This window comes from Meriones unguiculatus, chromosome 6 (genome assembly GCF_030254825.1).
Source record: "Meriones unguiculatus strain TT.TT164.6M chromosome 6, Bangor_MerUng_6.1, whole genome shotgun sequence".
In the NCBI taxonomy this organism is placed as follows: domain Eukaryota; kingdom Metazoa; phylum Chordata; class Mammalia; order Rodentia; family Muridae; genus Meriones; species Meriones unguiculatus.
Window position 1 is genome coordinate 133,836,056 of NC_083354.1, and position 27,587 is coordinate 133,863,642.

Below are 27,587 nucleotides of genomic sequence, written 5' to 3' on the forward strand. Positions count from 1 at the left end.
CCAGGACGTGGTTGGCAGATTCACGGCAGGTTGAGCGACTGAATCTCGGTAATGTTAGCTAGCTGATAGTGACACCATCCAGTTCTCCAGGGACAGTCCCTGTCACGTTCAGTTCTTTTCTCAACGGTCTGCTCACAACTTAGGAGAAATTGGTTTTCCAGTGACACTGGCTGGAAAAGTCAAGAATCAGAGCTGTTAAGCATAATCTGAAACCTGGGTGGATAAATGTTCAATGGTGTACTTAGGCCCAGTACATTGTGCTTATTCAGAGTGGTGAGGACCCATATAGCGAGGAGTACCGAGAGACCTTAGTTATTTCAACCTTGGTGTGTTCCCAGCCTCACAGAAACACTCACAGCTTAGTCTGGGCGGGCTGAAGACGAGACGGCCCAGTGAGCAACGTGCCTGCTAAGAAGGCATCATGGCATCATGGCCTGTAGGCCTTGCCCGGGCACTGCCTGGAACACATTATTTTCAGTGAACATGATGGAGAAAGCCTCATAGCTGGGCAGTGAGAACCAAAGAAAAAAAGAGTTTGTATCTGTACACCTTTCCAGCACACCCAGTATATGCCATGAACGCAGGCCAGCTGGCAGGGATAAAGGCGTCGAAATGATTATGTTCGTCAATCTAGCCACAAAGAGAAGATCCACACAGAGAAGAAGAAAATAATAGCTATTAAAGGGAATATTCTGGAACCTCACAGCAGTGCGTCATAAAACGGGCTTTGAGTGCTCTCCCCACTGCCGAGACGTGTGGAAAGGTAGCCTATAGCCCAACTCCTCTCTCAGACCACCAGGAGAGGTATGCGGCCTGGTGGGCAGCCAGCCACACGGCCCATGCCAGCCGGTATGTCATTCCCAGCCGTCTGTGAAGAGACAGTTTTTAAAGCTGAAGGTGTTGCTTTTTTATCATCTGTGTAAGCTCTTTATTCCCCCTGATCAACCTGTGTAATTTGTTTATTTGCTGACTTGTGGATGGTCTGAAATCTGATATGGGTTAGGAGTGGGGATTTACGTACTGAGGGAAGGGAAGACTGGGTTGGGGACAGATGCAGGGGCACGTGAGGACCCTGTGCGTTGGTGCCACTGTAAGAGAGACACTGTAGTCTGTCGTTAGGGAGGGGATGGAATTAGAACAAATCAGTGTATTTCAGGCTGTTGAGAAAGTGACCTTGATTGGGTCTGTTTCCATTATATTTAGGCTGGCTTTTCCTTGCTTCAAAAAAAAAAAAAAAATCTGTTACTCTTGACTTTAGATTGAAAAATTAATAAACATCTGTAATAGCTCTTTGCCTTTTAAAAATTAATAACTTGCTGATTCCAAATTGTGCTGTATATAGCCTTCTCAGTGTGGGCCGTCCCCTGGAGCATGAGTGACCTGCCCAGAGCAGCAGCCTGAAGAAAACTGACCCTCCTCCCCAGAAGACAAACTCCCCAGCTCCTCAGCTGTGGGTGGAGGCTCGCGCATTCCTCTGCCATCCATCCTAGGGTGCTGACTGGCTGGCTCCTGGGTAGGAGCCCACAGCTGTGAGTCCAGGAGCGTGCAGCCCCTCCGTGTCCGAAAGGCACTGTTTGGCTCCTGCCCTTCCTGACCTCATCTGGCTCTTTGTTTCCGAGCCTCGAGGAAGGCGTGCGGCACAGACGCCTCATTTGCGGCCGAGCACCACCCAGTCACGTGTTCTTGTGCGCTATTGTGACTTTCTGCAGGAGCCACCATCCTCCGCCTCTGACGTTTCTCTGATGAGCTGGGAGCTGCTCTTCTATGTGGGGAGAGACATGAATGTAGAGGGCAGATGGTACTGTGCCCATTTGGGAAGATTTAAAGTTACATTTATTTCATTTGCTCTGTGGGTGCGTGCGCGTGCGTGATGTGCGAGGGTCGGAGGACCACTCGGTTTGTGATACTTGGTTCTGTCCTCCCGGATGCCAGAGACAGAACGCAGGTCCTGTGAGGTGGCGACAAGCGCCTCAGCCGGCTGAGCCCTCCCGCTGGCCTCTAACTGCGGACTGTTTTTGGCAGTCCCCGGCACGTGCTCCTTTCCATGTCACTTCCCGGAGACCCTCTCTCAGCCCCGGTGCCCCAGGGCTCTCCTGCCCAGGTGCTGGCCGTCAGCTCCTTATTAAGACAATCCAAAGGGGAGGGAGGAGGACTGGCTGCACGATGCCGGCGCTGGCCGTGAGAGTACCAATCCCGAGGTCTGGACGGTCCCCAGCCATCTGCCGGCGCAGGATTAGCCGCGGAAGGTGCGGAGACACCTCGCACAGTGCACGCAAAGGCTGGAAAACAGCGGACACGTTTTAGGCAGTACTTTTAGTAGTACCTTGCAGACATCCGGCCTTAAGACGCTCTGGCTGCACACATCCTACCAGGCGATTCCCAAGAGCAGTCCAGCCGGAAGCCACGATGCCGCCTGGGCCTCCTGTTTTGGCGGACTTTTGGAACCTGCTTAATGAGGCCCTGCACTGAGGTTCCGAAACACCCCCTTCAGCATTCTCCTCTTCCCCGCGGTGGTCCCTTTGCAGTCAGGTTGGTAAGGCTCTTCACTGCACCTCCCTCAGCTGAGGTTCAGAGGGGCTAAGGAACGGGTGTGGGCCGTTCAGGCCTCGTTAGCACACATGTAAGAAAAGCATTGATAAGACTCCTGTGATCTCCGGTCTAAACTGAACTCTGGTGAGAGCTTAACTCTTCAAGGGCCGCACAGGAAATCTGTGCTCAGTGACTGAAGGGCAAGTGCTTTATGTAAAAATCAAGGCTTTTCTACCCCAGCTCTAGCTCCCAGATGTATTTAGAAGCTTCAGACACTACAGCTGGGCAGATACTCGGCTATTCTAACCTACGTTGGCCTTGTCTACTTTCAGCGAAGTGTCCTGTTACCTGCCGTACTAGTCTTGTTCACCCATGTCCTCATGGTGACCTTCCCCGAAACAACCTCTCTCTGCTCTCCGCTTGGGGACCTTCTCACTGGGATCGGAAGTCCCACCTTAACTCTCTTCCCTCGCTGAAGACGAGTCAGCTCTCTATTAATCAATCAGAGATGATGGAGAACAATTTTTACATAACATTGAGACAGGAGACGCTTCATAGATATCCAATGCCAATGTCCAGGCCAGCTCTCTCAGTACAGAAATCAGCATTTGAATACAGATATATTTATGTATATACATATACATATTGAGTGATAACTAGATTGTGTGCTGCTCGCTGGTGGAGAGACTACGAGATGGTAGACCTAGAAAGTACTAACTCTGAGCTGCCACAGGCTACATCCGAGCAGGGGTTCTAGGTTATATCCATACGTGTTCCTTGGTTGGAGAATCAGTCTCATGAAAGACCCCTGTGCCCTGATATATTTGGTCCTTGTGGAGCTCCTGTCCTCTCCAGGTCTTACCAACTCCCCCTTTTTTCATATGATTCCCTGCACTCTGCTTCCACTATTCTGTAGTCTCTCCTGTAGGCTCATCTCACACGTTAGCTCTGCAGCTCACAGGCCTCTGAAGCAAGTGCTGGTCTCTTACTGTTTTGGGTGATCCCCTGCTGTTGTGTGTAAAAGCCACTAAACCCTGCCGGCACTTTACTGCGCCAGATGCCGTTTCAGAGGACTGACTGCTCACAGTGGCCCAGTCCATGAGCAAGCTAGGAAGGACAAGCAGCTAGGGTTTGGGTTTGAACCTAGCGAGTAAGGGGCAAACTAGGAGAAGGCAGCAACCATTGCTGAGCACATTTTAAGCTTTACTTATGAGTACTCTCTGGCCTTTCCGTGCATTTTGCTTTCAGGTTCATTACATATTGATAGATTCAGATTTGGTCCTCTCACTCTGCTCATCTCTCACTGCACACTGGCACATATTTACCTTCCACAGTGTTCTCATCTCAGATGTTTTCTAGCTCTTCACGTAGATGTCTGTCCTTCCTCCAGAAGAGTAGACCATCAGTCAGGCCCCGAGTGACACCTTCCCATCAGATCAGCACCCCCCCACCCCCCCACCCCCTGTGACCTCCCTTGGAGGATGGCAGCCTTAGCCAGTCATTTGCTCAAGGTGACCAGAAACTGCTTTCCCTGTCTTGTCTGCCTTCTGGCTTCACGCCCTTTAGCTGTCTCTTCCTGCCTTCTTTCCAATTTCATTTTTCTTCAGTTCTTGCTTGCTGTATCCCATCAGCATCTGTCATGTTTCATAACCACACCCAACTTAACCTTCAAGCACATTTCTTAGCTGTTTTGGAACCTTGAATTGTTTTCCTTTAAGAATAGGCATTTCTAGGTTTTTGTTAATATTCCTGTGGAAATGTCATTTCCCCAGAGAGGCCAACCCTGACCATCCGTCTAATGCAGTTGACAATGACACCTCATCAAATCCCCTTACTTTACTTCTCTGAATGCCACTTGTCACACTATCTGCTGTTTTTATTTGGTGACTATTTGTAGCCCTCCCTGTGACGGAAACTCCGCGAAAGGATTTATCTGCTCTCTTCACCTCTGTGTCGCAAGCTGCCAGAACTGCGTTTTGTGCAGAATCAAAATAACATCGCCAAGGGCTGCCATTCATGCTTTACTCACAGCGCACACAGCCGAGAGGAAGTTCAGGGTCTAATACATACCTTTATATGGAGCACAGTTCAAAATAATGTGTGTGTTATGAACATACTCATCTGCTACAGTGTGTACAAGAATTAACATAAGAATTAGGAACATAAGTTAGACGTATGTCCAAATAGTGGTGTAATGACAGTTTTATGTAGGGATGGTGGGAAGTAACTAGAGACTGTTTTCATTAATCTTCACCAAAACCATCTGACAGCAGGCATTATTCTGACTATTATAACGAGTGGTATAGTTCGGTCTGGTTTGCAGATGGGGAAGGGAACCAGGACCCAAGGGCCTGGCTGTAGGTGCTTGGTAAGTGGCCGCTCACAGAGACACCAGTAGACTTCACTGTCAGAGCTCTCACCAAACTCTGCCATCTCCTAACTGCTCTCTGCCCTGTTGCTGTGCTGGAAGCTCCGGCTGGCCTGCCTGGATTTGCTCTAGCTTCACAACTGCTGGCTCAACCCTTGGTTTCTTTTTGTCTTTTCATTCTAGAGCTGTTCGTCTAAAGTTTAGATTCTAAAATGCAAACCAGAACCAGAGACCTTCGCTGTCCTTCGCTGTCCTGTGCTAAAAGTGAAATGCCTTTCTTTATAACCTCCACCCGCCCTCGTTATAGCCGCTCTCCCACTTGTTTCCATGTGCAGCCACCACGCTGTGTAGCCCTTGTCTGCTCAAGTTCCCTGAGGAGCTCGGTCCCCCACCCTGCTGATGATTGTTTCTGCTTAGACGTTTTCTTTGTCGTTTCCCCCCTCAAACCTCACGGAACTGCTTAGATCGGCTGTCTCTCCTCTGAGCGCTTTCATTTTCACACCCAGCAATGCCACCATTCACACCTGCTGGTGGGGAGAAGTATTCCGTCCCTTAGGTCTCCTCCACTTTCTCCCCGCCTTGCCCGTGGACACTGTCATGTTGAAAACATGTGCTGACCAGCCTTCCCTGTGATCCTGGTGCCCACGAGAAGGCCTAGTAAATAGTAGGCACCAGGGGGAGTGAGCCCGGATAGTATGGCGTAGGGCCACACAAGCAATGGTTAGCTTGAGAACCTACATTTTGGCTCAGTCCCCAAGTTCTAGACCCTGTAGTTATGTGACTCTAAATATGAAGGGAATTATTTTAGTGTACAAGGTTTAAGGAAAAAGTATTGCAAACTACTTTCCACGGATGTAATAACAGTTCTATTTTCTGAGTGCCTGTAGAGCCAGCCAGGTGCAGAGAGATGGAGTTTACAGCTGAGGCAAATCTTGTCTATGCTGGTTTCTCTCTTTCCTGAGTTTAATCTCCAGACCCGGTCACTGGAAGACTATTTTCATGGGATTGTCAGGGCATATGCCTACCAAGCAACCTCAATAGTTGCGTTAATTTGCCCATGACATGAGGGATAGTTAGCATCATTTATGTCTGCTTGTTCTGAGACAAACGTTTCTCATATAGTTGAGGGCACCTTGAGCTTTAAGTCCTCCTTCAGGCTCCTAACTGCTGGGATTACAGTGTTAATCTCAGTCACAGTGTCTGTTTTAAAATTTTGTTGTGAAAGTACTGTCTGTGTCTTAGTCAGTGTTCTATTTCTGTGAAGAGACACCATTACCATGGCAACGCATATATAGGAAAGCATTTAACTGGGTTAGTTTACAGTTTCCAAGGTTTAGTCCACTACCATCATGGCAGGAAGCATGGCAATCGGTCAGCAGGCAGACGTGGTGCTGGAGAAGGAGTGACAAATTCTATATCTGGATCAGCAGGTGGCAGGGAGAGAGAGAGAGAAACTGGGCCAGGCTTGAGCATTTAAAACCTCAGAGCCCACCCCTAGAGACACTGATAAGGCCACACCTCCTGATAGTGCCGCCTCCCCGTGACCAGGCATTAAATCTATGAGCCTATGAGGATCATTCCTATCACATTAGAGAAAACCTGCCAAACAGTATAACCCAAGGTCAGGTGTAGTTGATATACACCGCCTCCATTCAGGTGGTTTGTTTTTATTGTGACACATTTCAAACACAAAAATAAGATAATACTACAATAAACAGCTTTCTTTCTGTCATCTTAACTAGATAGGTCCTTGCACAAAAGAACAGCTGTTTTTCTACCCAAGAGCCAGTGAATAACTGAGACATACTTGCTGCTGTCTGAGCAATGTTTTAGCAGATCTTCCCCAAGTCAGCCCTCTAGATAACTGCAACTCTGCCATATCAGTCAGCTTTCTGACACTGTAAAAAATAAGGAAGACAATCGGCTTACAGAGAGAAAATGTTTATTTTGGCTTACAGATCCTGTTCATGATCAGGCTGACTAATTGCTATTACCCCTTTGATAGCGGTGCTGGATGGCAATGCTATGTAAACATGTCAAAGAAAAACTGCTCATTTCACCGTGCGGAAGATGGGGAGAGGGAGGGCGGGGGAGAGAAAGGGAGAGGCAGGGAGGGAGGAAGGGAGAGGAAGGAAGAAGGAGAGGGAGAGGGGCAGGGAGGGAGGGAGGGAGGGGGAGAGAGGGAGAGAAGGAGAGAGAGGGAGAAAAAGAACAAGCTAATGTTCCTTTCAAGAGCATTCATTTCCTGACTTAAAGATCTCCTACTCAGGCCCGCCTCTCAGGAGTTTTGCCATTTCCAGTAGAACCTTTCTGGGGCAGACTCTTAACATGTGGGCCTTTGTAAGGTCAAAACTGTCACACCTGGCTGGCATCTCATTTGTGGACTGAGAGAGACCTGAGCCAGTGGCATGCAGTAAGACTTCCAGGTTCTGGGCCTCTAGAATCTAGCTCATTGAGCACGGACTCTTGCCACCAAGCCTGGCAACCCAAATCAGTCACCAAGACCAACATGGTGCAAGGAGAGAAGCAACTTCTGCAACTGGTCCGTTGATATGTACAAATACTCCATGGCACAAGTACACACACACACAAATAAACAAGTTCATGTAATTAAAAATAGAGCTGGGTGTGATGGCACACACCTATAATCACAGTAATCAGGAGGCAGAGGCAGGCATATCTTTATAGGTTTTAGGCCAGCCTGGTCTACATATCAAGTTTCAGGAGAACCAGTGATTCATAGACATTTGTCTCAAAAAACAGTAACGACAACAAAAAAGTTTATTGTTGCAAGCTGCTAAGTTTCGGGGGTAATTTGTTAGCACCTTTCAGTAAGACTCCACTATAGCCACAGCCTCATTAATTAGAGACGGCTTCTTTATTTAGGTGCTAAGCTGTGGAGAGTTAAGCCTGTTTATCACCAGTCCCGAGAATCAGTACGTTGATAGCAGATGCTGGATCTTGGATATTTTCAAGTTGTTTAGATAGAAGAGGTTACATCGTTTAGAAGGAGTACCTCATTGTTCATTACCACCATTCTGAACCCAGCAGGAGTATCTTATGACTGCTGGGACTAATTCCAGGATTACAGAGCACGGCCCATGGAGGGTTCTGTGTGTGGATCCAGTGATCTTTGAGAAGGGAGTGTACACTAGGGAAGAGCTTCCTGGCTGTCCTTAACTTTTCAGTGGTCCAGATGCAAACAAGAAGAGCACTGGATAGGCAGTAATGAGGTCTCCCACTAAGTGGAGTTAGAGGTTCCGTTCTGCGCCTGCCAAGAGGCCTCAACAGACTTTCAGCACGGTGCCCAGAGAACTGAGAAGGCACAGGACTCCTGTGCTTGAAGACAAGGCAGGAACTTGAGACAGCACAACTGCCTAAGTGCCTCCCACGCAAGCACGAGGACTTGTGTGCGAGCCTCAGAGCGCATGTGAAAAGCTGCGTGCAGAGGCACACGCTTGCATTCAGCACCGGAGAAGTAGAGACAGGGAGATTCCCAGAACTCTCTTGTCAGCCAAGCTCTAACCAGTGAGATACCCTGCCTCAAAACCCCGCAGTAGAGGACTCCTGGAGTAGTGTCTGGAGTTGGCCTTTGGTCTCTACACTCATTACACGTTTATGCATCAGCACATGTGATGCCCCCATACACCTGTGTGCGCGCGCAAAGAAAAAGCAGTTGGACTTCCTGTGCTCATGGATTTGCTTTGAATGTGGTTTACTACTCTAGGCAGGTCCAGTGGTGCTGACTGTTAAAGATATACGCCAGGGCCGGGTGCGGCGGTGCACACCTTTAGTCCTAGCACTCCAACTCAGAGGTAGGCAGATGGCTGTGAGTTCAAGGCCAGCCTGGTCTACAAAGAGAGTCCAGGACAGCCAAGGCTACACAGAGAAACTCTGTCTCAGAAAAACTTATGTGTGTGTGTGTGTGTGTGTGTGTGTGTGTGTGTAGGTATATATACATATGTATGCACAGGAGTAGGGGTCTTTTGTGAAGCTGACCTCTGACCCTGATGATCAAACACATCATCAGGGCTTGTTACTGTTCTGCTTTCTTAATAGAAAGAGGTACTCCTTGTAGAAGGTTTGGAAACAAAATTTCAACGTGACATTGAGTTCTGTGTAATAGATTATCTCATTAAGCTAAATTCGGAGGTTGCCAAATAGTCTGTATAAGGAGACAGTGTGAATAAAGAGATAGAAAAGCAGGTTCATTTGATGCCCAAACCAAGGCAGCCAAGGCAGACACGAGGGAGCCTGTTTTGATGAGTTCATTTGCATAGTCTATATTCTTCAGCTTTGGGGGTGTATTTGGGAATTTGAAATTGGCAAGGGACACATGGCTCATATGACTTAATTTTCTTTTACATTTATTATTTGTGTGTGTGTATGTGTGTGTGTGAGATAGATAGAGAGAGGAAGGGAGAGAGAGAGAACATACGTGGAGGTCAGAGGACCATGTAAGTTGCAGGTGTCCAAACTCAGGTTGCCAAACTTGGCAGCAACTATTTTTACACAGAAAGCTATCTTTTCAGCTCCCTCCCCCCACTGGACTTTTATAGCTCTCAAATCTCACCATTGCAGCCAGATGGATCCTCAGACCCAGAAACAATATTGAAGCAATATGGCAACAGAGAAACAGACAGTTGTCTGATTAACGGTGAGTTAGAGGCACAGGTATCCTTGCTTCAGAGGCTAGCGGCCAACTTTAAGATGGACAAGCTGCCGTTCAGTGCTGTTGAATTGCAAGAAGTGAGCGGAGGAGGCGCTTGCCCCTCTTGAGGAGTGTGCTTTCATCACCTAGCATTCCCACCAGGCAGGTTTTTTCTGCATGGGTGCAACCCCACACCTACATTCCCTAGATTCACAAAATATCCTTATGGATGCTTTGGGTGTATGGAGTCCGGAAGGTGCTTCGACACATCAAGTAAATGGAGACGAACAAAGCCCATTTTGATAGTGGGTGCTCGTGCATTTCCCGCCTAATTCTCAGGAAAGCTCAAGAGGCAGGGCATCAGCGAATAAAACATTGGGAGGCAGAGGAAGGGTAGCTGGTGTTTGCTGGTGATGTAGACGATGTAGAAAGTTCACACAAGCCGAAAGAAATTCTTTTCGAGGATCATACAGAAAGTCAGAGGACTGTCTAGGTATCCTCACGCTAGTGTTATGACAAGGCATTAAGTTAACCAGAGCCTTCTGGTCTGCCTTCTCACCCAGCTTTAACTTTCCCCAGATTCTGAGCTAGTTAGTGCTCTGGCTAGAGACTTGTCAAAGTTGACGACTGTAGTTCTGAGACTTACCCAAGTGATAACCTCATCTGAGAGGGAAGCTCCTTATTGTTGAAACAGCTGTGTGGTGAGTTTAGAGTTTGCTGGGTTCATGAACAAGGGCTGCTGTACATGTCATTTCACATGAAGAGTGGTTTTATCGGGAGTTTAAGGGAAAGCAGAAAGCAGGTTTTATTTTCCGACAGTGTCATCTTCTGAGAGAGTTAGAAGCATGAGCAGTTGAAAGGATGTATTTTCTGGGTGGATAACTTCAAGATGAGCGTGATGCTCCTTGCTTTCCTAGGGGCAGCATTCAAGGTATTTGATTCTTAACTTTGCTTGAATTGCCAGTTAATTCAAGGCGATAGAGGGACCATATGAAACACAAATGGCATCTACCTTCACGTCGCCAGAATTGTCTGCCTATAAATTAATTATTAGTGTTAAGTACGCTAATATATTGTGTATATATATCATATATAGTGTCAAATATACATGAATATACATTAATATAATTGTTCTTCACCATATAATGATAAAAATGAGTATTTGAAAATCTTTTTTTCTTTTTCTTCTTTAATAATTTGTTCACTTTTTATCCAGGCTGTAGCCCCCTCCCTTATCTCCTCCCAGTCCAACCCTCCCTCCCTCTTCTTCCCCTATGTCCCTCCTGTAGTCCACTGATAGGGGAGGCTCTCCTCTGCTATCTGACCCTAGTCTATCAGGTCTCATTGGGACTGTCTGGATCCTCTTCCTCTGTGGTCTAGTAAGACCTCCTCACCAGGGGGAGATGATCAAAGAGCAGACAACTGAGTTCATGCCAGAGACAGCCCTTGCTCCCCTTACTAGGGAACTCCCCATGGTGACTGAGCTGCCCATGGGCTACATCTGAGCAGGGCGGTCTAGATTTTCTCCATTTGTTGATTCAACAGTCTCTGCAGGCCATATCTGAAAATCTTTCTGTCTTGAAACTATTTTCTGGTACAGCCATTCATTTCTGCACAGGTAGTCTGAAAATTCTGTAAAGTTGTAGAGCTGTAATGAAACTGACTAACTGAAACTGGGGAAATAATTAGCAAGGGAGGCAGTACATGCTCTTTCTTGTGCTCTAAGGAAACCTTGCAGTGCGCCATCCCATAGTACTGTGGGAAAGCAGGTGACCAGTTCTCGCTTAGGAGTATGTTAGTGAGCATGCTAGGCATGGGTACTGTGATGCCATGCATAGGCCATACAGTCTTTTGTTTTTCTTTTCTTTCTTTCTTTTTCTGGTTTTCCAGTCCAGGGTTTCCCTGTGTAGCTTTGGCTGTCCTAGACTTGCTTTGAGGACCAGGCTGGCCTCAAACTCATAGCAATCCATCTGCCTCTGCCTCAGGTCACACATTCTTCATGTCCTTCCAGAGGAAGGAATGGGGGAGTGCTGAAGAGATGTATCCAGTCTTATATGTGAGAGTCTTATATCTCAGACCCAATGGTCTGATGTGCCTGCCATGAAGGTAGAAATCCTCAGTGCATTTGGGACGTACCTTGTAGAAAAGTTAGAAAAGGAATTTTTGCGTGGGGAGGGATACTGAACTGGTTCTTTCTGGAAACAATTACTTGCATTGGTTATTAGTGATGACTCCAAAATAATTCCTTTTTTAGGGTGACACCTTCTAATTTTAAAGTGCTTTTGCATTATGCTTTTTAATCTCTAGATAGTTCTCCGTTCCAAGACAGGAGAGAGATTAAACATAACTATGTGTAGAGTCACATAATTCACGGTTTCTGTTGGGATGGTTAACAAATAGAGAAGTAGGAAAGACAGGACGTGCTAAGACTAAAGATGGCCCATGAAGTTTGCCTAATGAGTAACTGACTAGTGGCTTTCAACATGTGGTTCCCAGACTCTCACTTATCCAAATTAAGCTAGAATCTTTTTAGAATGCGTAGCTACGAGCCGTGCTACTGAATGAGAAACTGCTGGGCTGAGGACCTGAATCAGTGGGGTTTCACTGTTGTTGTGTTGATGGGGTTAGACTCTTCAGTGCCTCATGCTTGCTGAGCCTGAGCTGTGAGCTCTGTCCTACTGAGCTGTGTTCCTAACTGGTCATACGTGTTCTCAAGTTTAACATCACTGGGCCACTCCAGCATATCTCAATGCTTCTTGAGTATTAGCATGTATAAAAGTTTTCCAAAACATTACTATTCAAAATGTGGCCAAACAACCGCAGGGTTTCTAGGTGGTTTAATGCCTCCTAAACTTGAGAATCGCTGGTCTGAAAACTTCCGAACATGGATTTTAAAACTTCTGAACATGGATTCTCTTGTTTCCCACACATGCATCTGCTGAGTTTATTTATTTTTTATTTTTTTGTGGTTGTTTTGAGGCATGTGGCCCAGGATGACCTGTAACTTCCTGGGTAGCCAAACCTGGCCTTTGAAATCCTGATTCTGCTACCTCCACCTTCAAAACGACGGGATTATAGGTTTACATCACCATGCTTGTCTTGATTTGTGTTCTAATAAAGTCATCAGTTCTGCTGGACAATCTTTGATAGTAGGATTGTTCCCTGTGATTTAGCAGAGGAGTGGACCATGAGATCAAGAGGACAATAAGCTCAAGTCTGCGGTACAAATGGCAAACATTATCAGGGCCGTTAACATTCTTGTCACTCATGGTTCAGCATTCACTGTTCAGTTTTTGGCCATGCTTGGGTGCCACCTATATCTACAGTATGGTCTTCCTCACAGAGAGGAGCTGCCGAAGCCACCTGAGAATGTCCCATTCTAGAAGTACCGTCATCCCATGACTCCTCAGTACGTCCAGCCTTTTCACTCCCCTGGGGCCTCTTCAGAGTCATCTGGAATTGTCGGGATGTGTGTTCGTCTCATAGGCTGAGGGCTTTGTGACCTTGAGGAAGCATCCCCTGGGCTTCGGAGCTGGCCTCTTGTGGCATACACTTCAAGTACTGATGTGCCCCAAGCTTCTCACTGCCCGAAGCTTTCATGTCAACAGCTTTTACTTATCCTTTCCAGGGACAGAGTCCATATTCCCAACCTGGAGGCTGACAGAGAGAGCTGAAGGTGCTCAGACACCCCCAGCTGCCTCTGTCCCTCCCTGTGGCAGTGGTCACCTGAAAACACAGAAGCTCTAGGCGCATGCCTACTCCTTCAGTGCCCAACACAAAAATGCCCTTTTGTTGTGTTGAATCCCTCTGTCACAGGATCTGGGGCCACTTGGTGAACACTGGGAGAGCTGTAGACGAGAGTTTGGCTTCTTTGTCTATAAGCAGAGTAAAATCTAATTAATTTTTCCTCTTCTTTATGCAGATCTAGGTCAGTTGGTAGAGTGCTTATCTAACAGGTCTGAGTTCTTGGGTTTGATATCCAGCACACACCTATATCTCAGCAACCAGGAGGTGGAGGCAGGAGGATCAGAAATCGAAGATCAGCCTTGGCTATATAGAACGCTCAAGGCCAGCCTGGGCTGCATGAGATCCTGTCTCAAAAGAAAAACAAATAATAAAAGCATTGTGTTATAACCCATAGAATGAATAAAGTATCCATGTGTGCCTGCTCTTGTACATAATTAGATGGGTTAGTAGGTGGGGTGGAGGGATAGTAAAATTCTAACTAATTTGTGCAGAAAGGATGAGAGAAATAGAAAACCAGAAGCAAGTACTGTAGCATTGTCTCAGATAACATCTACTAATGAATATGAATGTTAGTGGTCAGGAAAACCCAGACTTTTTTTTCAGTGCATCTTTCCAGAGATTATTAATTGTAAATGGAAATACAGTCATTTTGTGAGGAAGCCTCAGAGTTAACATTGCCAGGGATAAGACATAATTCTGTACCCTCGACATGCACTCACAGAAGGAGTTTAATTAAGACTCTCCAGAGAAACCCAGCTATTAGGATGTGAGTACATTTATCTTAAGGAACCGCCTCACACACTTGCAGAGGGCAAGTCCAAAATCAGCAGAAAGGGTTGGCAAGTCAGAGGCTGCAGAGCTCATGGTACGTGTGGGTGTGACCCCGAGAACCAGGAAGAACTGTTGCTGAAGCAGGACTCTGGAGACAGCAGTGAAGACCCATGAAGAGCCAAAGTTCCAGACTGGGTCCAGAGGCAAACCAAAGCAAATCGGAAGGCAACCAGGAAGTTCTCTCCTAGTGGAAAGGATCAGCCTCTTCCGTCTAGCTCAGCTGACTGGGCGAGGCCTATTCAGGCGCTTTGCCTACTCCGTCCTCCCGCTCAGTTAATTGCTAATTTATTTCCTTTACAGGTATGCTCAGAATATTGTTTATGCTAACACTGTCCTCCATGGCCTAGTTATGAAATTATATGAAACATTCATTTGACATTAAGCAGAATGCACGAGTAGTTCTGTGGTACTCTTGCCGAAAAAATGTGGGACCACATTTAATCGTGAGCAAGCCTGAGATAAATTCAAGCTGATAGATGATTAATAAAATTCCTGACCAATTCTTTTTGAGACAGGATCTCAGGCTGCTTTAGCTTCCCGAGTGCTAGGATTTTGGGTGTAGACAGCCAGATCCAGTTGTGACCAGTGCTATTTTAAAGTCACAAGGCTGTAGAAGACAAAGAAAGACTCAGGTACACTCGGGAGGCAGGGCAGATAAACACAACATGGAGTCCTGAGTTGGAAACAGGAACAAAAAGGAGTCCAAAACCCAATAAAATTAGAAATAAGTCCCCAGTAGGGTTTGTTGTTGTTGTTGTTATTGTTATCTTTTTCTTTCTTTCTTTCTTTCTTTTTTTTTTTTTTTTGAGACAGGGTTTCTCTGTGTAGCCTTGGCTGTCCTGGACTCCATTTGCAGACCAGGCTGGCCTTGGACTCAGAGACCTGCCTCTGCCCCCCCCCCCCCCCAGCACTGGGATCACAGGTGTGCGCCACCACGCATATCTAGTGTTCTTGATTGTGTTGTTAGTGTTCCTATTATATTGGTTGATTTCCTGGCTGCTGATTTCTATAATCATACAGTGATTATGCAGTATACTAATATTAACAGAAACCAGTTGAAAGACCTACAGGAACTTTAATTACTTTTGCAGCTTTTGTGTGGCTCCGTTTATTTAAAAATGCAAGCTTAAGTTCTTTTTTAAAAGATTTATTTTCTTTTGAATGAGAAACGTGTGTGTGTGTGTGTGTGTTTAACTCTGGGGCACGCGCGTCTGAGTGCAGATGTGCACAGAGGCTAGGAGTGCCCTGGAGCTGGGGCTACACGTGGTTCTGAGCTGCCTGGTGGCAGGTGCTGGGAACTGAACGTGGGTCCTCTGTAAGAGCAGCACAGCCTCCTAACCACCGAGGCCTTCTCCAGCCCTGCGAGAAGAACCTCAGCAAGTGCTCGAGGACTTTTTAACGACAGAAGATATTTTGTGTTTACAACAGCCCATGTTGTGCGTGTACACATACAGTTTTGCGTCTACCTCTCGGTGTTTTCCCAGATGTGAAATTCAGTCCCTATTTATTTTATGAGTGCGTCTTTAAAATCGCTCAGATTTCTGCCCTGATTTCCTTTCTCTGCTCTGTGCTTTTCCTGATCATAGCATCCTTTAGTGAGCTCTTGGCTCTGCAGGCCTTGTTGATTCTGGGGTCTTTGCCCCTGAGAAGATGATGTACACATAACATTATGGAGACAAAGAACACCGGGCCAGAACTCAAGAGGCTGTGATGCCAGCATCTTAGTCTGGTTCTGTTGTTAATTTGGTTCCTTTGCACTTGTAATTTTCTGAGACCAAATAGTTTTGGCTAAATACCATGTACATAAGTTGGTGTATGGGTTAAAATGATTATATAAATATTATATGTATTACAATGCTGTGTTTTTAGATGTTTCTAAATGTTTTATCTATATGTGTTTTCCCATGTCCCCAAAGTCTTTGATTTTTTTTATCAGAGACTTTTTTTTATCAGATACATTCTAGCATTTCCCTTAGAGAGAAAGAGAGAGAGAGAGATTCCTCAGCTACTATAAACTTTTTTTTTCTTTTTTAATGTAGCTCTTACTAGTCTACATCTTGCTAAGCAAGCTAGCTTTTCCATAAATTTTAAGGTGCACCTGTCTCTAATTCCCTAGTTCTGGGATTACAAACATGTGTCAGAATACTCATCCTTTAAAAAAAAAAGTCCAGTGAATGTTCTGCAGACTGAATAGTTGTGCTAGTTGCAAGGCAGGCAAGCACTTGACTGATGAGCCAGCTCTCCAACTGCCATACAGTACTTGATTTTTCGGTGTGTGTCTGTAATCTGTTATTGTTGCTGCTCCTTGTCCTCTTCCTCCTCCTCCTTCTCTTCCTCCTCCTTCTCTTCCTCCTCCTCCTCTTCCTCTTCCTCCTCTCCTTCATCATCTTCTTCTTGTCTTACTTTCTCTGGAGGTTGTGCGTGGCTGTATTCTCAGTATCTTTCAGGTGTCCGTGTAGGCTGGCTTGGGTTTGGCCATGATTCAGTGGCTCCCTGACACAACCCAATAGGAGGGATTTTGGGGTCATCTGCTGATGTCTCCTGCGCTAGCAGCGCAGCACAAGAGTCCTGAGAAGGGTCTCTTGGCCATCTGTATTGACCGTGTTAACAGAGCAGTGACTGAGGCCCAGAAAAAGCAAGTTGCACGGTCAGAAAACAGCGGGGCTGGGAGATAGCTGAGCAGGCAAGCAGTTGTCACAGAGTGAGAACCTGCATTCCATTCTGCAGAACTCACATAAAGCCAGGTACTGTGTGATCTCCGTGCTCCTACAGTGAGCTGGTGGGCAGAAACAGAATCCTTCCAAGGATTCTAAGCTTGTAAGTCAGGAAACCTGGTGTGCACAGTGGCAAACAAATACGTGGTAAAAGGTGAGGGTTGGGACCTGAGGTTGTCCTCTGACCTCTACGTACCTACTGTGACGCATGCATGAACACACGCTTGCACACGCACACACACACACCATACAAAGAGTTTTGTTTTGGTTTGGTTTTTTAGTTAAAAAAGAGAGAAATAAAGTTTTAAGAATGAATTATACCTACCATGTATGTTATTTTGCATGGGTACCTTACCATTATTTTCCTGTTATTTGGGAAATTGGCTTAAGTTCTGAGGTAAGACTGAAATGATGAAGATTGGCTGACAATTTGGAACACCAAGGGCCTTAACAAAGAAAGCTCGATTTTCTTCATCAGAAAAGATAACTTGGCTAAGCTCAGCATATTGCTGAGCAGAGGGTATTCCTTGGTTCCTGTGGGATAGGGCCATTCTCTCACAGCAGATTGTCTGTGTCTCTGTCTCTCTGCCTCTGTCTGTCTCGCCCCACCTCACTCTTTCCTTCTCCCTCTTTGCAGACCTCAAACTCACAAAGAATCTTTCTGCCTAGGCCTCCAGAACACAGGGATTCAAGGGCTGTGCCCCATGCCTGGCAGCAGTCATAATTTAAGAAATGATGCCTCCTAGTTTCATTGTCTTTCCTGCCTTGTTTCCTTGTGTTGCCTCCTGGGGGGGGTGTCCCCCTCCTACCTTGCCTCCCCTCCTACCTGGCCTCCCCTCCTACCTAACCTCCCCTCCTACCTGACCTCCACTAGAGAGCTAGTGGTCAGCCAAGTTACTCAGAATTGGTGCATTCTGCCTTACGTTTTCACATCCCGAGGAACAGGCACTGTTTGTGTGTGAGAGCAACTGTGTTCCTACCTGTGCTCATTCATGCTTGGCATCTAGAGGCCAGGGAACAACCTCAGGTGTACTCCTCAGGTAATAGTCACCTGTTCTTATGAGACAGTGCCTCTCACTCACCAATACTCACAAAATAGGCTAGGTTTGCTGACAGCGAACAAGGCTCTCAGAAGGGAGGTTACAAGCGCATGCTGTCTTGCCTATTTGTTTTCTTTATGTGGGTCATATGGATGAAACTTAGGTTATTATCTTTGCAAAGAAAACACTCTTTTGACTAAGGTAGCTCCCCAGGCCCTAGGAACAAGCATTCTTAATGCCACCTCTCTATTGCAGACAAGAAATCTCTGAGAGGTGAAGTAATGATGAGGATGGATAATCATGTGATAGGATGTGACTTGGGTGAAGATTCTACTATTGCCTCTTTATGATACAGTACCTGACAACAGCTTAGAAGCCAGCTTGAGGCAGTTTTTTTCTCCATCAAATTAATATAAAAATTTTCACATATGTGGGTGATAATTATCCTCTTTCCTCCCTTCAACCCCTCTCAATCCTCCCACACTCTTTTCTCTCAAATTCATGGCCTCCTTTTCTTAATTATCATTTTTACAAATATATATGAATAAATATATAAACACAAGGTGCTGAGTCTGCTTAGTTTTGGCTATCTGTATGTTTTTAGGGCTGACCATTTGGTATTGCATGACCAATTAGGAGGCTCCATCCTGGGGAAGGCTAATTCTCCATTTCTGTGCAGTTGTTGATTCTCTGTAGCTTTTCATCTAGAGGTGGGGTCCTGTGACATTTGCCCCTCCCATGATGGCATGTTAATTGGTGGTGTTCTTGTCCAGGTATTGTATAGTCAACTGTACTGTGGAGATTTCATGGTTGTAGCTTCCCTGTCATTTCTAGAAGATACAGTTTTGAAGCAGAAGTCCTGGTCCTTGGCTTTTAAAGTATTTCTGCCCCCCCCATCCGTGATGTTCCCTGAGCTTTAGGTATAGGGCTTATACTGCAGCTGTATCATAAGAACTGGGGCTGGGCATCCCACGATCAACTCTTTTCTGCATTTTGACTAGTTCTGGCTTTCTGTTGGTCTCAGTCTGCTACAAGAAGAACTGCTGTCTATTCATGCTTCACAATACCTAACAACAGCTCCCAAAGCAGCTTGGGTAGTTCTTCTTAGTCAAGTGTGATAATCCACATGTCACGGCCTGAACTTGGGCAAAGTCAGCATTGGTTAAGCAGAGACATGAGAACGTTGTCTGAAACACCTTGCCTGGGGCCTGATGCTAGGGTTGAACTTGTGACCTTATGTCTTCTCTGTAGTTGAGCTTTCCCAGGGGAGCTGGTACTCTGTGTTAAACGGTTGCCCTAATTATAGGAGTATCATGGACAACCTTGCTTTCAAACTTCTTAGCCTGGGCTTTTTGTTTGTTTCTAAGCAAATATATTGATTTACAAACAACGAGGTCTCCTGTGCGTGATGTAAATTACTTTTGAGATTGTTCTAGCAAAATTCTAGGTATTGACAAGTATCACATCTTTTGATTACTAGAGCTGAGACAAGGAGGTTCTCTGGAGGTCAGTTGTTGAATTATTCCTTTCTCTGGAAGCATCCTTGTTTGTAACCAGCATTAGCCATTTTGTAGGTTTTTCTTTCTTCCTCTTCTCCACCCCTTTTCTTCCACGCTTACAACCCTCTAACACCAGATAAGAAAGAAAATAGAGAGGTAAGGAAAGAGATCTTGAATAAAGACAAGGGTCAGAATGGGGCGACATCTTTAGACTACTTCCTGCTGTTTAGGGGCATTGAGCTACTTGGAGCAAGTTTGATCTTTGCTGTCAGGATACCTAATTTCTTCTTTTTGTGGCTTCTTTTCACACTTCTACTTAACAAACCATGACCAACCATGACCAACCACAACCAACACCAACCAACCAACCTCTTGGGGCCTCACGCCTCTTGGGGCCCTAGCATTTTATGCACCCTCTGAAAAGTCCCCAGAATTCCAAATGTCACACAATAACAGAAACTGTCTGCCGCTACCATACCTCTGCTACAGCCTGAGGCAAATCATAGTTGGCTGCTGTGGACAATCCCACACCTGGGATTGAAACAAAAATACATTACTATAATATTTCTATGTTTTTTAAAGAACTAAAACTCCCAAATTCTTCCTACATTTATTCCTTTGTGATGTGAGCACCCTCCCCTGCTTTGCTGTTACCTTGGGAGCTGTTGTGTCATGGAACATTTGGGATTTTGTTGTTGTTGTCTTTTTTAGAAAGGGCATGCATGCGTTTTGACTCTATAGTGTCTGGTGCACTGTAAACGTGTAATGTGCTTACTGTCCTTGTGATCATATGAGACAGCATGGATGGCTCCAGTGACATTTCTGTTCCATTTGCTGCAGGTGACAAGAAGTACATCATGGGACCCAAGCTTTCCACTCTTGATGCCACTGTGTTTGGACACTTGGCACAGGCGATGTGGACCTTGCCGGGGACAAGACCAGAGCGGCTAATCAAAGGCAAGCAGTAATTCCCTTCATGCTGCAGGAGGATGGTGGGTGGGCAGCAGCATCGGGAGGTGGGTGCAGTGAGAAGCAGTGATGCCCACAGTTCTCTGTCCCTAGCATGCTGCTAATTTTGTATCCACCCCTTTCACTGCTTTTGCTCTCTTGGTGGAAACTTTGCTAAGAAAGCAGTAATAAAGAGCCTGGATAATTTAGGACTGGTCCAAACCCAGGAGTGTGAGTGGTTTGAGTAGGGAAGCTTTTCCCTGTAGCTTTAGAATAAACAACCAGACCACCCTTGGCCTTGTCATGTGTGTGAGTATATTAAAGTGATTTTAGTTCTTTGGTCCTAGCTATTGACAGAGCCACACAAGCTGCTCTTGGGACTGCTTGACATAATGAGAAATTATTCTTAATTTAGATGAATAGAAAGACAGACTGAGCAATCAGCAATTCTTAAAATACACATGTGGTCAGGAAGACAGCACAGCAGGTAGAGGGACCTGATGCTGCTGACAGCGAGCGTCCCATCTCTGGAACCCACATGGTAGGAGGGGAATCCCTTCCTGCAGGCTCTCCTCTGACTTTACTTGGGACTCTCTAAATAGATACAAAAATCAAAATTAAAACCACACACTGTAGCTATACATACCACTACCAAATATTACACATTTAACTGGAGAAAATATAAAAAAGATAGAAACATTGTAAAAAGTGAGAAATGTAGACTAGGCTCGGTGATTCACAGCTGCACTCCCCACACATGGGGCCTAAGGCAAGAGGACGGTGGGTTCAAGGCCAGCCTTACTTACATGGAGTGCCAGCCCAGCCTGCACTGTGTTGTGGGGTCCTGTCTTACAACAAACAAACAAGCAGACAAACACACACATCTGCGGCCTCATAATTCACAGAGAACTACCGGTACTGTCCTATGCCTTTTCATGTTTTATCAAGTACAAGTGTGTATGCACTGTAAAAGGCTGGAATCATAATGTCAACACTGTTAAAACCTAAAGCTTTAAAATAAGCAGTGCATTTTGCTTTTTCTTGCCATCGACTATTCTTCAGGAATGTGTTTTTAGCAGTTGTATAATATTTCATCCTTTTGCTATATTGTTGTAGTTTGTGTGGTTACTATTGTTTTGTTTTTAAGGGTTGTTAGTATTTTTTTTTTTTAAGTTTTAAAAATGTTGTGGCTGGGCACAGTGGTGCACGCCTTTAATCCCAGCACTCAGGCAGTCAGAGGCAGGCAGATCTCTGTGAGTTCGAGGCCAGCCTAGTCTACAAAGCAAGTCCAGGATAGTCAAGGCTACACAGAGAAACCCTGTCTCTAAAAACAAAACAAAAAAATTCAAACCCCATAAATTTTGTGTATGTGTATGGATGTATGTGTGTATATGTATAGTGTGTGTGTGTGATCATGCTAGTGCCTGTGCCTGTGTATGCATGTGTGTATAGAGGCTGAAAGGCGACATTAGTTTATTTCTCTCACTTTCCACTGTTTCTTTTTGAGACAGGTCTCTCCCTGAACCTCACGGACTGGCTAGGCTGGCTGGCCAGTGAGCACTGGGGACTGATCTGTTTCCACCGTCCATTCCTGGGGTGACAGACACACACCTTCATGCCTGGCATTTACATTTCTGGGATCTGAGTTCAGGTCCTCAGGCACTTCACCGACCGAGCCCTTTCTCTGGCCCCTTTTCCCTTACTTTGAATCAATGTTCTGTAGTGAATCTTGTTGTATCTATGTACTCATTCTTTCTTCTGATTACTCCCTGAGGCTAACTCCTAAGTAGGCACCGCTAGCTCGAAGGACAGATGCTTCCATGCTTTCGAGAAAGGCCAGCGTGCTCTCTGCTCTTCTGAGCAGTGTCTGACAGCCTCTTTACTTTACTTCCTTGATTAGGCTAACTATAATTTGTTTTAAAATTTTAACCTTTTTTGTAACCTGTGTTACTAGCAGTAATAGCCTTTCTGTATTTTTTGTTGGCATGTCCTATGTAACATTTTCTGTTCTTTTTACATTTTATTTAGTGGTGTGTGTGTATGTGTGTGTGTGTTACTAGAGATGAGTCACAGGGCTTTGCACATGCCGTCAAGTGCTCTGCCCCTGAGCTGTGTTCCCAGCCTTCACTGTGACACCTTCATGCATGTATATAATGTGTTTTGATCTTAATCATTCCCTCAGAAGCGTTCTTGATGTAGACTCAGAACTGGTGTCTTAATCAGGAGACTTTTTCATGTTCTAAGAGAAACCTGATTCAGAAACTTTCACCAACAATGTTTTTTTGTCGTTTATTTTTTTTACTTGATAGATTAAAAAACATATAAAATGTTTTTTAATATTTTTGAAAACCACCTAGGAATTATTCTTACTCTGCCGCTCTTGCTCTTTTTCGTCTGGCAGTAGCCAGGTAGAGGTTGTGCTGGGGCATAGCTGGTTCGGTGGGTTTTGTAGGTGTTGAATTCTGAGCTCTCTGGGCTCGGGTCACTGATCCCAGACTCTCTGATGGTCCTGTGTAGCTAACCACAGTGGTAGCCAGTCCCTGAACATGGGACAGGGCGGTACTGTGTACATGCCTGCAGAGTACATGTGTCTGTGTGTGTGTTTGGCCACTGGCCTCATGTTTGACAGATATTTGCTGGTAATGACCCAGGACAGGGAGTGGCTTTTGCTGGGGTCTCTCTTTCATCTTCATTCTTACCACGCACCGTTAGATCTTGGAGAAAATTTACCGTAGATTCTAGGTCTTGGTGACAGTGTTTCCATTGTCAATGAAGTTGTTCACAGAACATTTTTGATTAGGGACATTGGGGTAATACAGGAAGATAACACTAGTCGTGTTATTTTTTTCTCCAAGAAAGCAGCAGAGGGTGTTTCCACGTGGGAAAGTCCAAGGGACGTCTCTTAATTTTGTCTAGGATTGCTGAGTCAGTAGAGGAGCCTTCAGCTTTCGAGTTGTGTGAGAGAGACACTTTAGGTTTTTTCTTTATTTGCTTGATTGGATTTCCAAGTTAGACAATAATACATAATGGTTGCAAGTTGAATTATAAGAGAACAGGTTAAAAATGTGTGGATTTCCCCTTTATTGATGTCCGGAACCAGCCACAGAATGATCAGCCCAGGAGAATTAATGTGGTTTTTTTTTTTCAGGTACAGATTTATTTATACATAGTTCTGATTTGTTTGTTTTGACTATTTGCTTAAGTAATGCGGTTGTGCATTACTTTAACTTATTAGAAGCTTTGCCAGCTGAGAGAAGAGGTGATTTAGTCCAGGACCAATGGATATCTATCTTTCCTTTTCTCTTCCTCCCATCTCCCCTTTTCTTCTTGAGCTGATATGTCATGCCAAGCTTAAAACCCGTGCGCGTATAACTTTATTCACGGATGATTTTGTTTTAATAGAATGGGGAACTCAAAGTAGAATCTAAAGCAAACAGATATGTACATTTAAAGTTTCAATAAATATTGAATCATGTATTTTAACTCTTTCAGTATTAAATATGTTCCGGAGTAGGGTGTAGCAGTTAACCCTCTGCCAGCCGCACAGTGTGATGCTTGACCTCCATAGCCTCACCAGTGCTGGATGCAGCACACTAACTTTTTAGCAGTCTATACTCTACAGAGCAAAACGTTGGTAACTATGGTTGAGTGTGCCTTAAAGAAAAGCAGTTTTTTCTACTCATAGAGCTTACATAGAGCACAGACATTTATGTTGATAAGGGGTTTTCTCTGTCTCTTTCTGTGTCTCTCTGTCTCTCGCCCTCCCAACACCTGCTTCTACTGCTAACCTTTACAGTGTTTGTTGTTTGTTCTGTGTGTATGTGGGGGGGCGGTGGTAACAGGTTGAGGGGGTCATCTGATGGGAACTTGCACACGGGAAGGACTAGCAGAGCCAGGTGAAGGGAGACCCGGACTCTAGATGGTCACTCTTTCTTCATTCTCTTTTCAGGGGCAGGAGGGGGTTTGTGGGATCACAGTCCTTCTCATCTAGGCAAAGCTGTCAACTATGCCAGAGCGTTACAACTTTTCCCACCAGAGCTCACTGCTGTTAGGGAGCAGTTCTTTCCCTTCACAGTTGCAGGAAGAAACACGGGGTAGTAGTCCCCGACAAATACAGCAAAATGTTTGCATCCCGGGCCAGTCTCTCTGCTCCTCAGCATAGACTGGGTCACAGTGGGGTGTGAGCATGGTGGAGTTAGCGCGCTCAGCAAACGAGTGGACTACTTGCAGCGCTTCCTTGCTCCCGATGAGGACCCTATAAATGTCGGCTGATGTGATTATTGATTTTCACGATCTCACACAGAAGTGACATGAATGTCACACCACCAGGGAACAGCTCTTCTGGAGAAAGGTAAAGAAATGAGGAAAGGCAGCCCCAATGATAGAACATCAAAAGCTGTGTCTCTAGTTCTTACAGCTAGAGTTTAGCTTTTTGTCCTCCTCTTCCTTTTCCTCTCCCACCCGCTTTTCTCTTTCCACTCTTTTGCTTCCCTTCCTCTCCCTCTCCTCTTTTTTTTTTTTTTTTTTGTCAGTGCTGGGAATGAAACCCAAGGCTTCTCATGCCTAGGCCAGTGCTCTGTAGCTGAGCTGTGTCCCCAGGCCTTTTTAATTTTTTTTATTTTACTTTTATGTTTACAGACAAGGTCTCATGAATTTGTCCATGGCGGCCTTGAACTTGCCCTGTAGCTCAGGTGTCTTAGTCACGTTTTAGTTGCTGAAAAGAGACGTCATGACCACAGCAACTCTGATAAAAAGAAAGCATTTAATTCAGGGCTAGCTCACAGTGTCAGGGGTTTAGTCCATTACTGTCATGGCAGAGAGCATGGCAGGCAGCACGCTGCTGGAGAAGTAGCTGTGAGCTACATCCTGATCGGCAAGCAGGAAGAGAGAGAGCCCAGGCCTGTCGTGGGCTTTGAGGTTTCAAAGTATGTCACCCCATTGAGATGCCTCCTCCAACAAGGCCATATCTGCTTCATCAAGGCCATGTCTCCTAATATTTCCAATTCTTCCAGATAGTGCCTTTCTCTGGTGATTAAGGATTCAAATATATGGGCCTATGGGAGCCATACTCATTCAAACCACCACATGAGGCAAACCTCGACCCTTCTGATCATCTTGTCCCAGACTCGCACGTGGCTGGGATCGTAGGCCTGTACCACTGGGTAAGGCTCTCATTCTCTCGTGGTCCTTTGGAACTGCTCCTGGGGATGGATTTGACTGAGTTGAAGAGAGCCGCCTGGGACCTCCAGCCTCTGTCTTTCTTGTGAGGTCTTTCCCCCTTTCTTGCTGTCATTACATTCTTTTACAGTTCTTAGTTTGGTACCTGGGGAGAGAGCCACATGCCTGTCCCTGAAGGAGGAAACAGGGCAAGGTTTTATATGTGTCTCCTGAAGGGCATGATAGTGCCGGCTTCTCAGCTTCTGCCTCCTGAGCACAAATCCCCTCATTGGAAGATGAGTGGCCTGGGATCTGGAGCCACATGGATCACACTGCTGTGATTCATGAGTTCAAATGGTGACCTCTAACCAGGAGCTGACTATGGATTTACAGGTCCATGAAGCAGGGGCCCCTGTGTGTTGTTATGTGTGTAGAGGGGGTGCAAATTTAAGGAAAACACCAGTCAGGGTCTGGAAAGTTTTAATGACATGGGAAAAATATTTATAATAATATTACTTGGGATATCAGATAACAACAATCAATAAATAGAAAAGACAAATATTAAAATATTAATTGTGACTGCTTTAGATGGATGACATGATAAATCTGTTCTTTTTCTTTATGTGCTTGTACAATTTCTAGCCACAGACTTGTAATATTCCAAATTATGTTATTTTCTTTAATGAAAAATAAACCAGGTGCTTAGAGTGTAATCAACAGAGCCGTTAGTGTAGACAGAAATAAAATGGCTGTGACAAGGGGCCCGGAGGGAATTATTAGAGTGTGCTGCATCCACATCATACACTGTGAGATGAGCATGGTTGCTGTGCTGTGGGATTCAGAAGTCCTCGCTGTGCGTCAGTAGAAGAGACGGCAGACTGCGGCAAATGCAAGTTTATGTGAACACTTAAAGCACACTTCTATAAGAATGCAAAAATGTTGATAATGGCTTACTGGAAACTTTTTTTTTGCTTGTTGGAATTTACTATTTTTTTTCACTAAAGATGGATTACATATATAATAAGTGAAATGTTAGTTGAAAAGATATACAAAGAAAGGTAAGGTCCAATTACTATTTGTATGCAACACTGCCATCTAGTGGATCAAAGGCAAAACTCATTCGATTCATTTTTTCTTTTGGAGTATTGGGAAATGGTGCTCACATACTATATCATATTACCGTATTCATAATTATGTGTGCAGCTTTTTAAATTAAACATTTAAAAGAGTAAAAACACAAATATTATATGTTTTTGTAGGCACGGGTATCTGTAATTCACAATTCACAAATCTGAATTGTCCATTTTATGGAAAATATAAGGCATAGTTTTTAATATTTTTTAAATTTTATTTTTATCTTTTCCTTATATTGAAAACAGATTCCTTTATTATTCAATATATCCTGATTATAGTTTCCCTCCTCTCTGCTCCTCCTGGCTCCTCTCTCTCCTCTCTGGAGCCACTCCCTTTCTGATTCTCATTGGAAAAGAACAGGCTTCTAAGAGATGACAGCCAAACATGACAAAATAAAATATAGAAAGATAAAGCAGAAACCATCATACTGAAGCTGGAAAAGACAAGCCAACAGAGGGGAAAGAGTCTTGAGAGCAGGCACGAGAATCAGAGATCCTCTTGTTCTCACAGTCAGGGGTCCCATAAAAATACTAAGCTAAAAGCTGTGATATACACAGGGGGCCTGAAGCAGCCCCAACACAGAGGACCTGCTGCAGACCTGATTGCCCTCTGCTTGCTGACTCTGTCTCTGTGAGTTCATATGAACCTTGCTTAGCTGATGCAGAGGGCCTTGTTCTCCTGGCGTCTTCCATCACCTCTGCTCTTACACTCTTTCTGCCTTTTCTTTTGAGGGGTTCCCTGAGTTCTGAGGGGAGGGATTTGAGGGAGACATCCCTTTTAGACTCTTTCTCCACATAATGTCTGTCTGTGAGTCTCTGCGTCTGTTCCTATCTTCTGCCAGAGGAAACTTCTTTGATGATGATGACTGAATGAGGCACTGACCTATGAGTATAGCAGAATATCTATCAGTAAGAGTCATATGTATGTATATATACATATATGTATAATATATGTATATATACATGTTTT

The 27,587-nt window shown here is 45.1% G+C and overlaps 1 protein-coding gene across 2 annotated transcripts in view; it reads left to right on the top strand.

Moving 5' to 3' along the window:
- Nucleotides 1-27,587, top strand: part of Faxc (failed axon connections homolog, metaxin like GST domain containing) — a 67,212-nt gene that overhangs the window by 31,224 nt on the left and 8,401 nt on the right. For both annotated transcript variants that reach the window (XM_060386058.1, XM_060386059.1), the window contains exon 5: nt 20,220-20,336. In XM_060386058.1, coding sequence (XP_060242041.1) covers nt 20,220-20,336 — 117 coding nt within the window. The remainder of the gene's footprint in view (nt 1-20,219; nt 20,337-27,587) is intronic.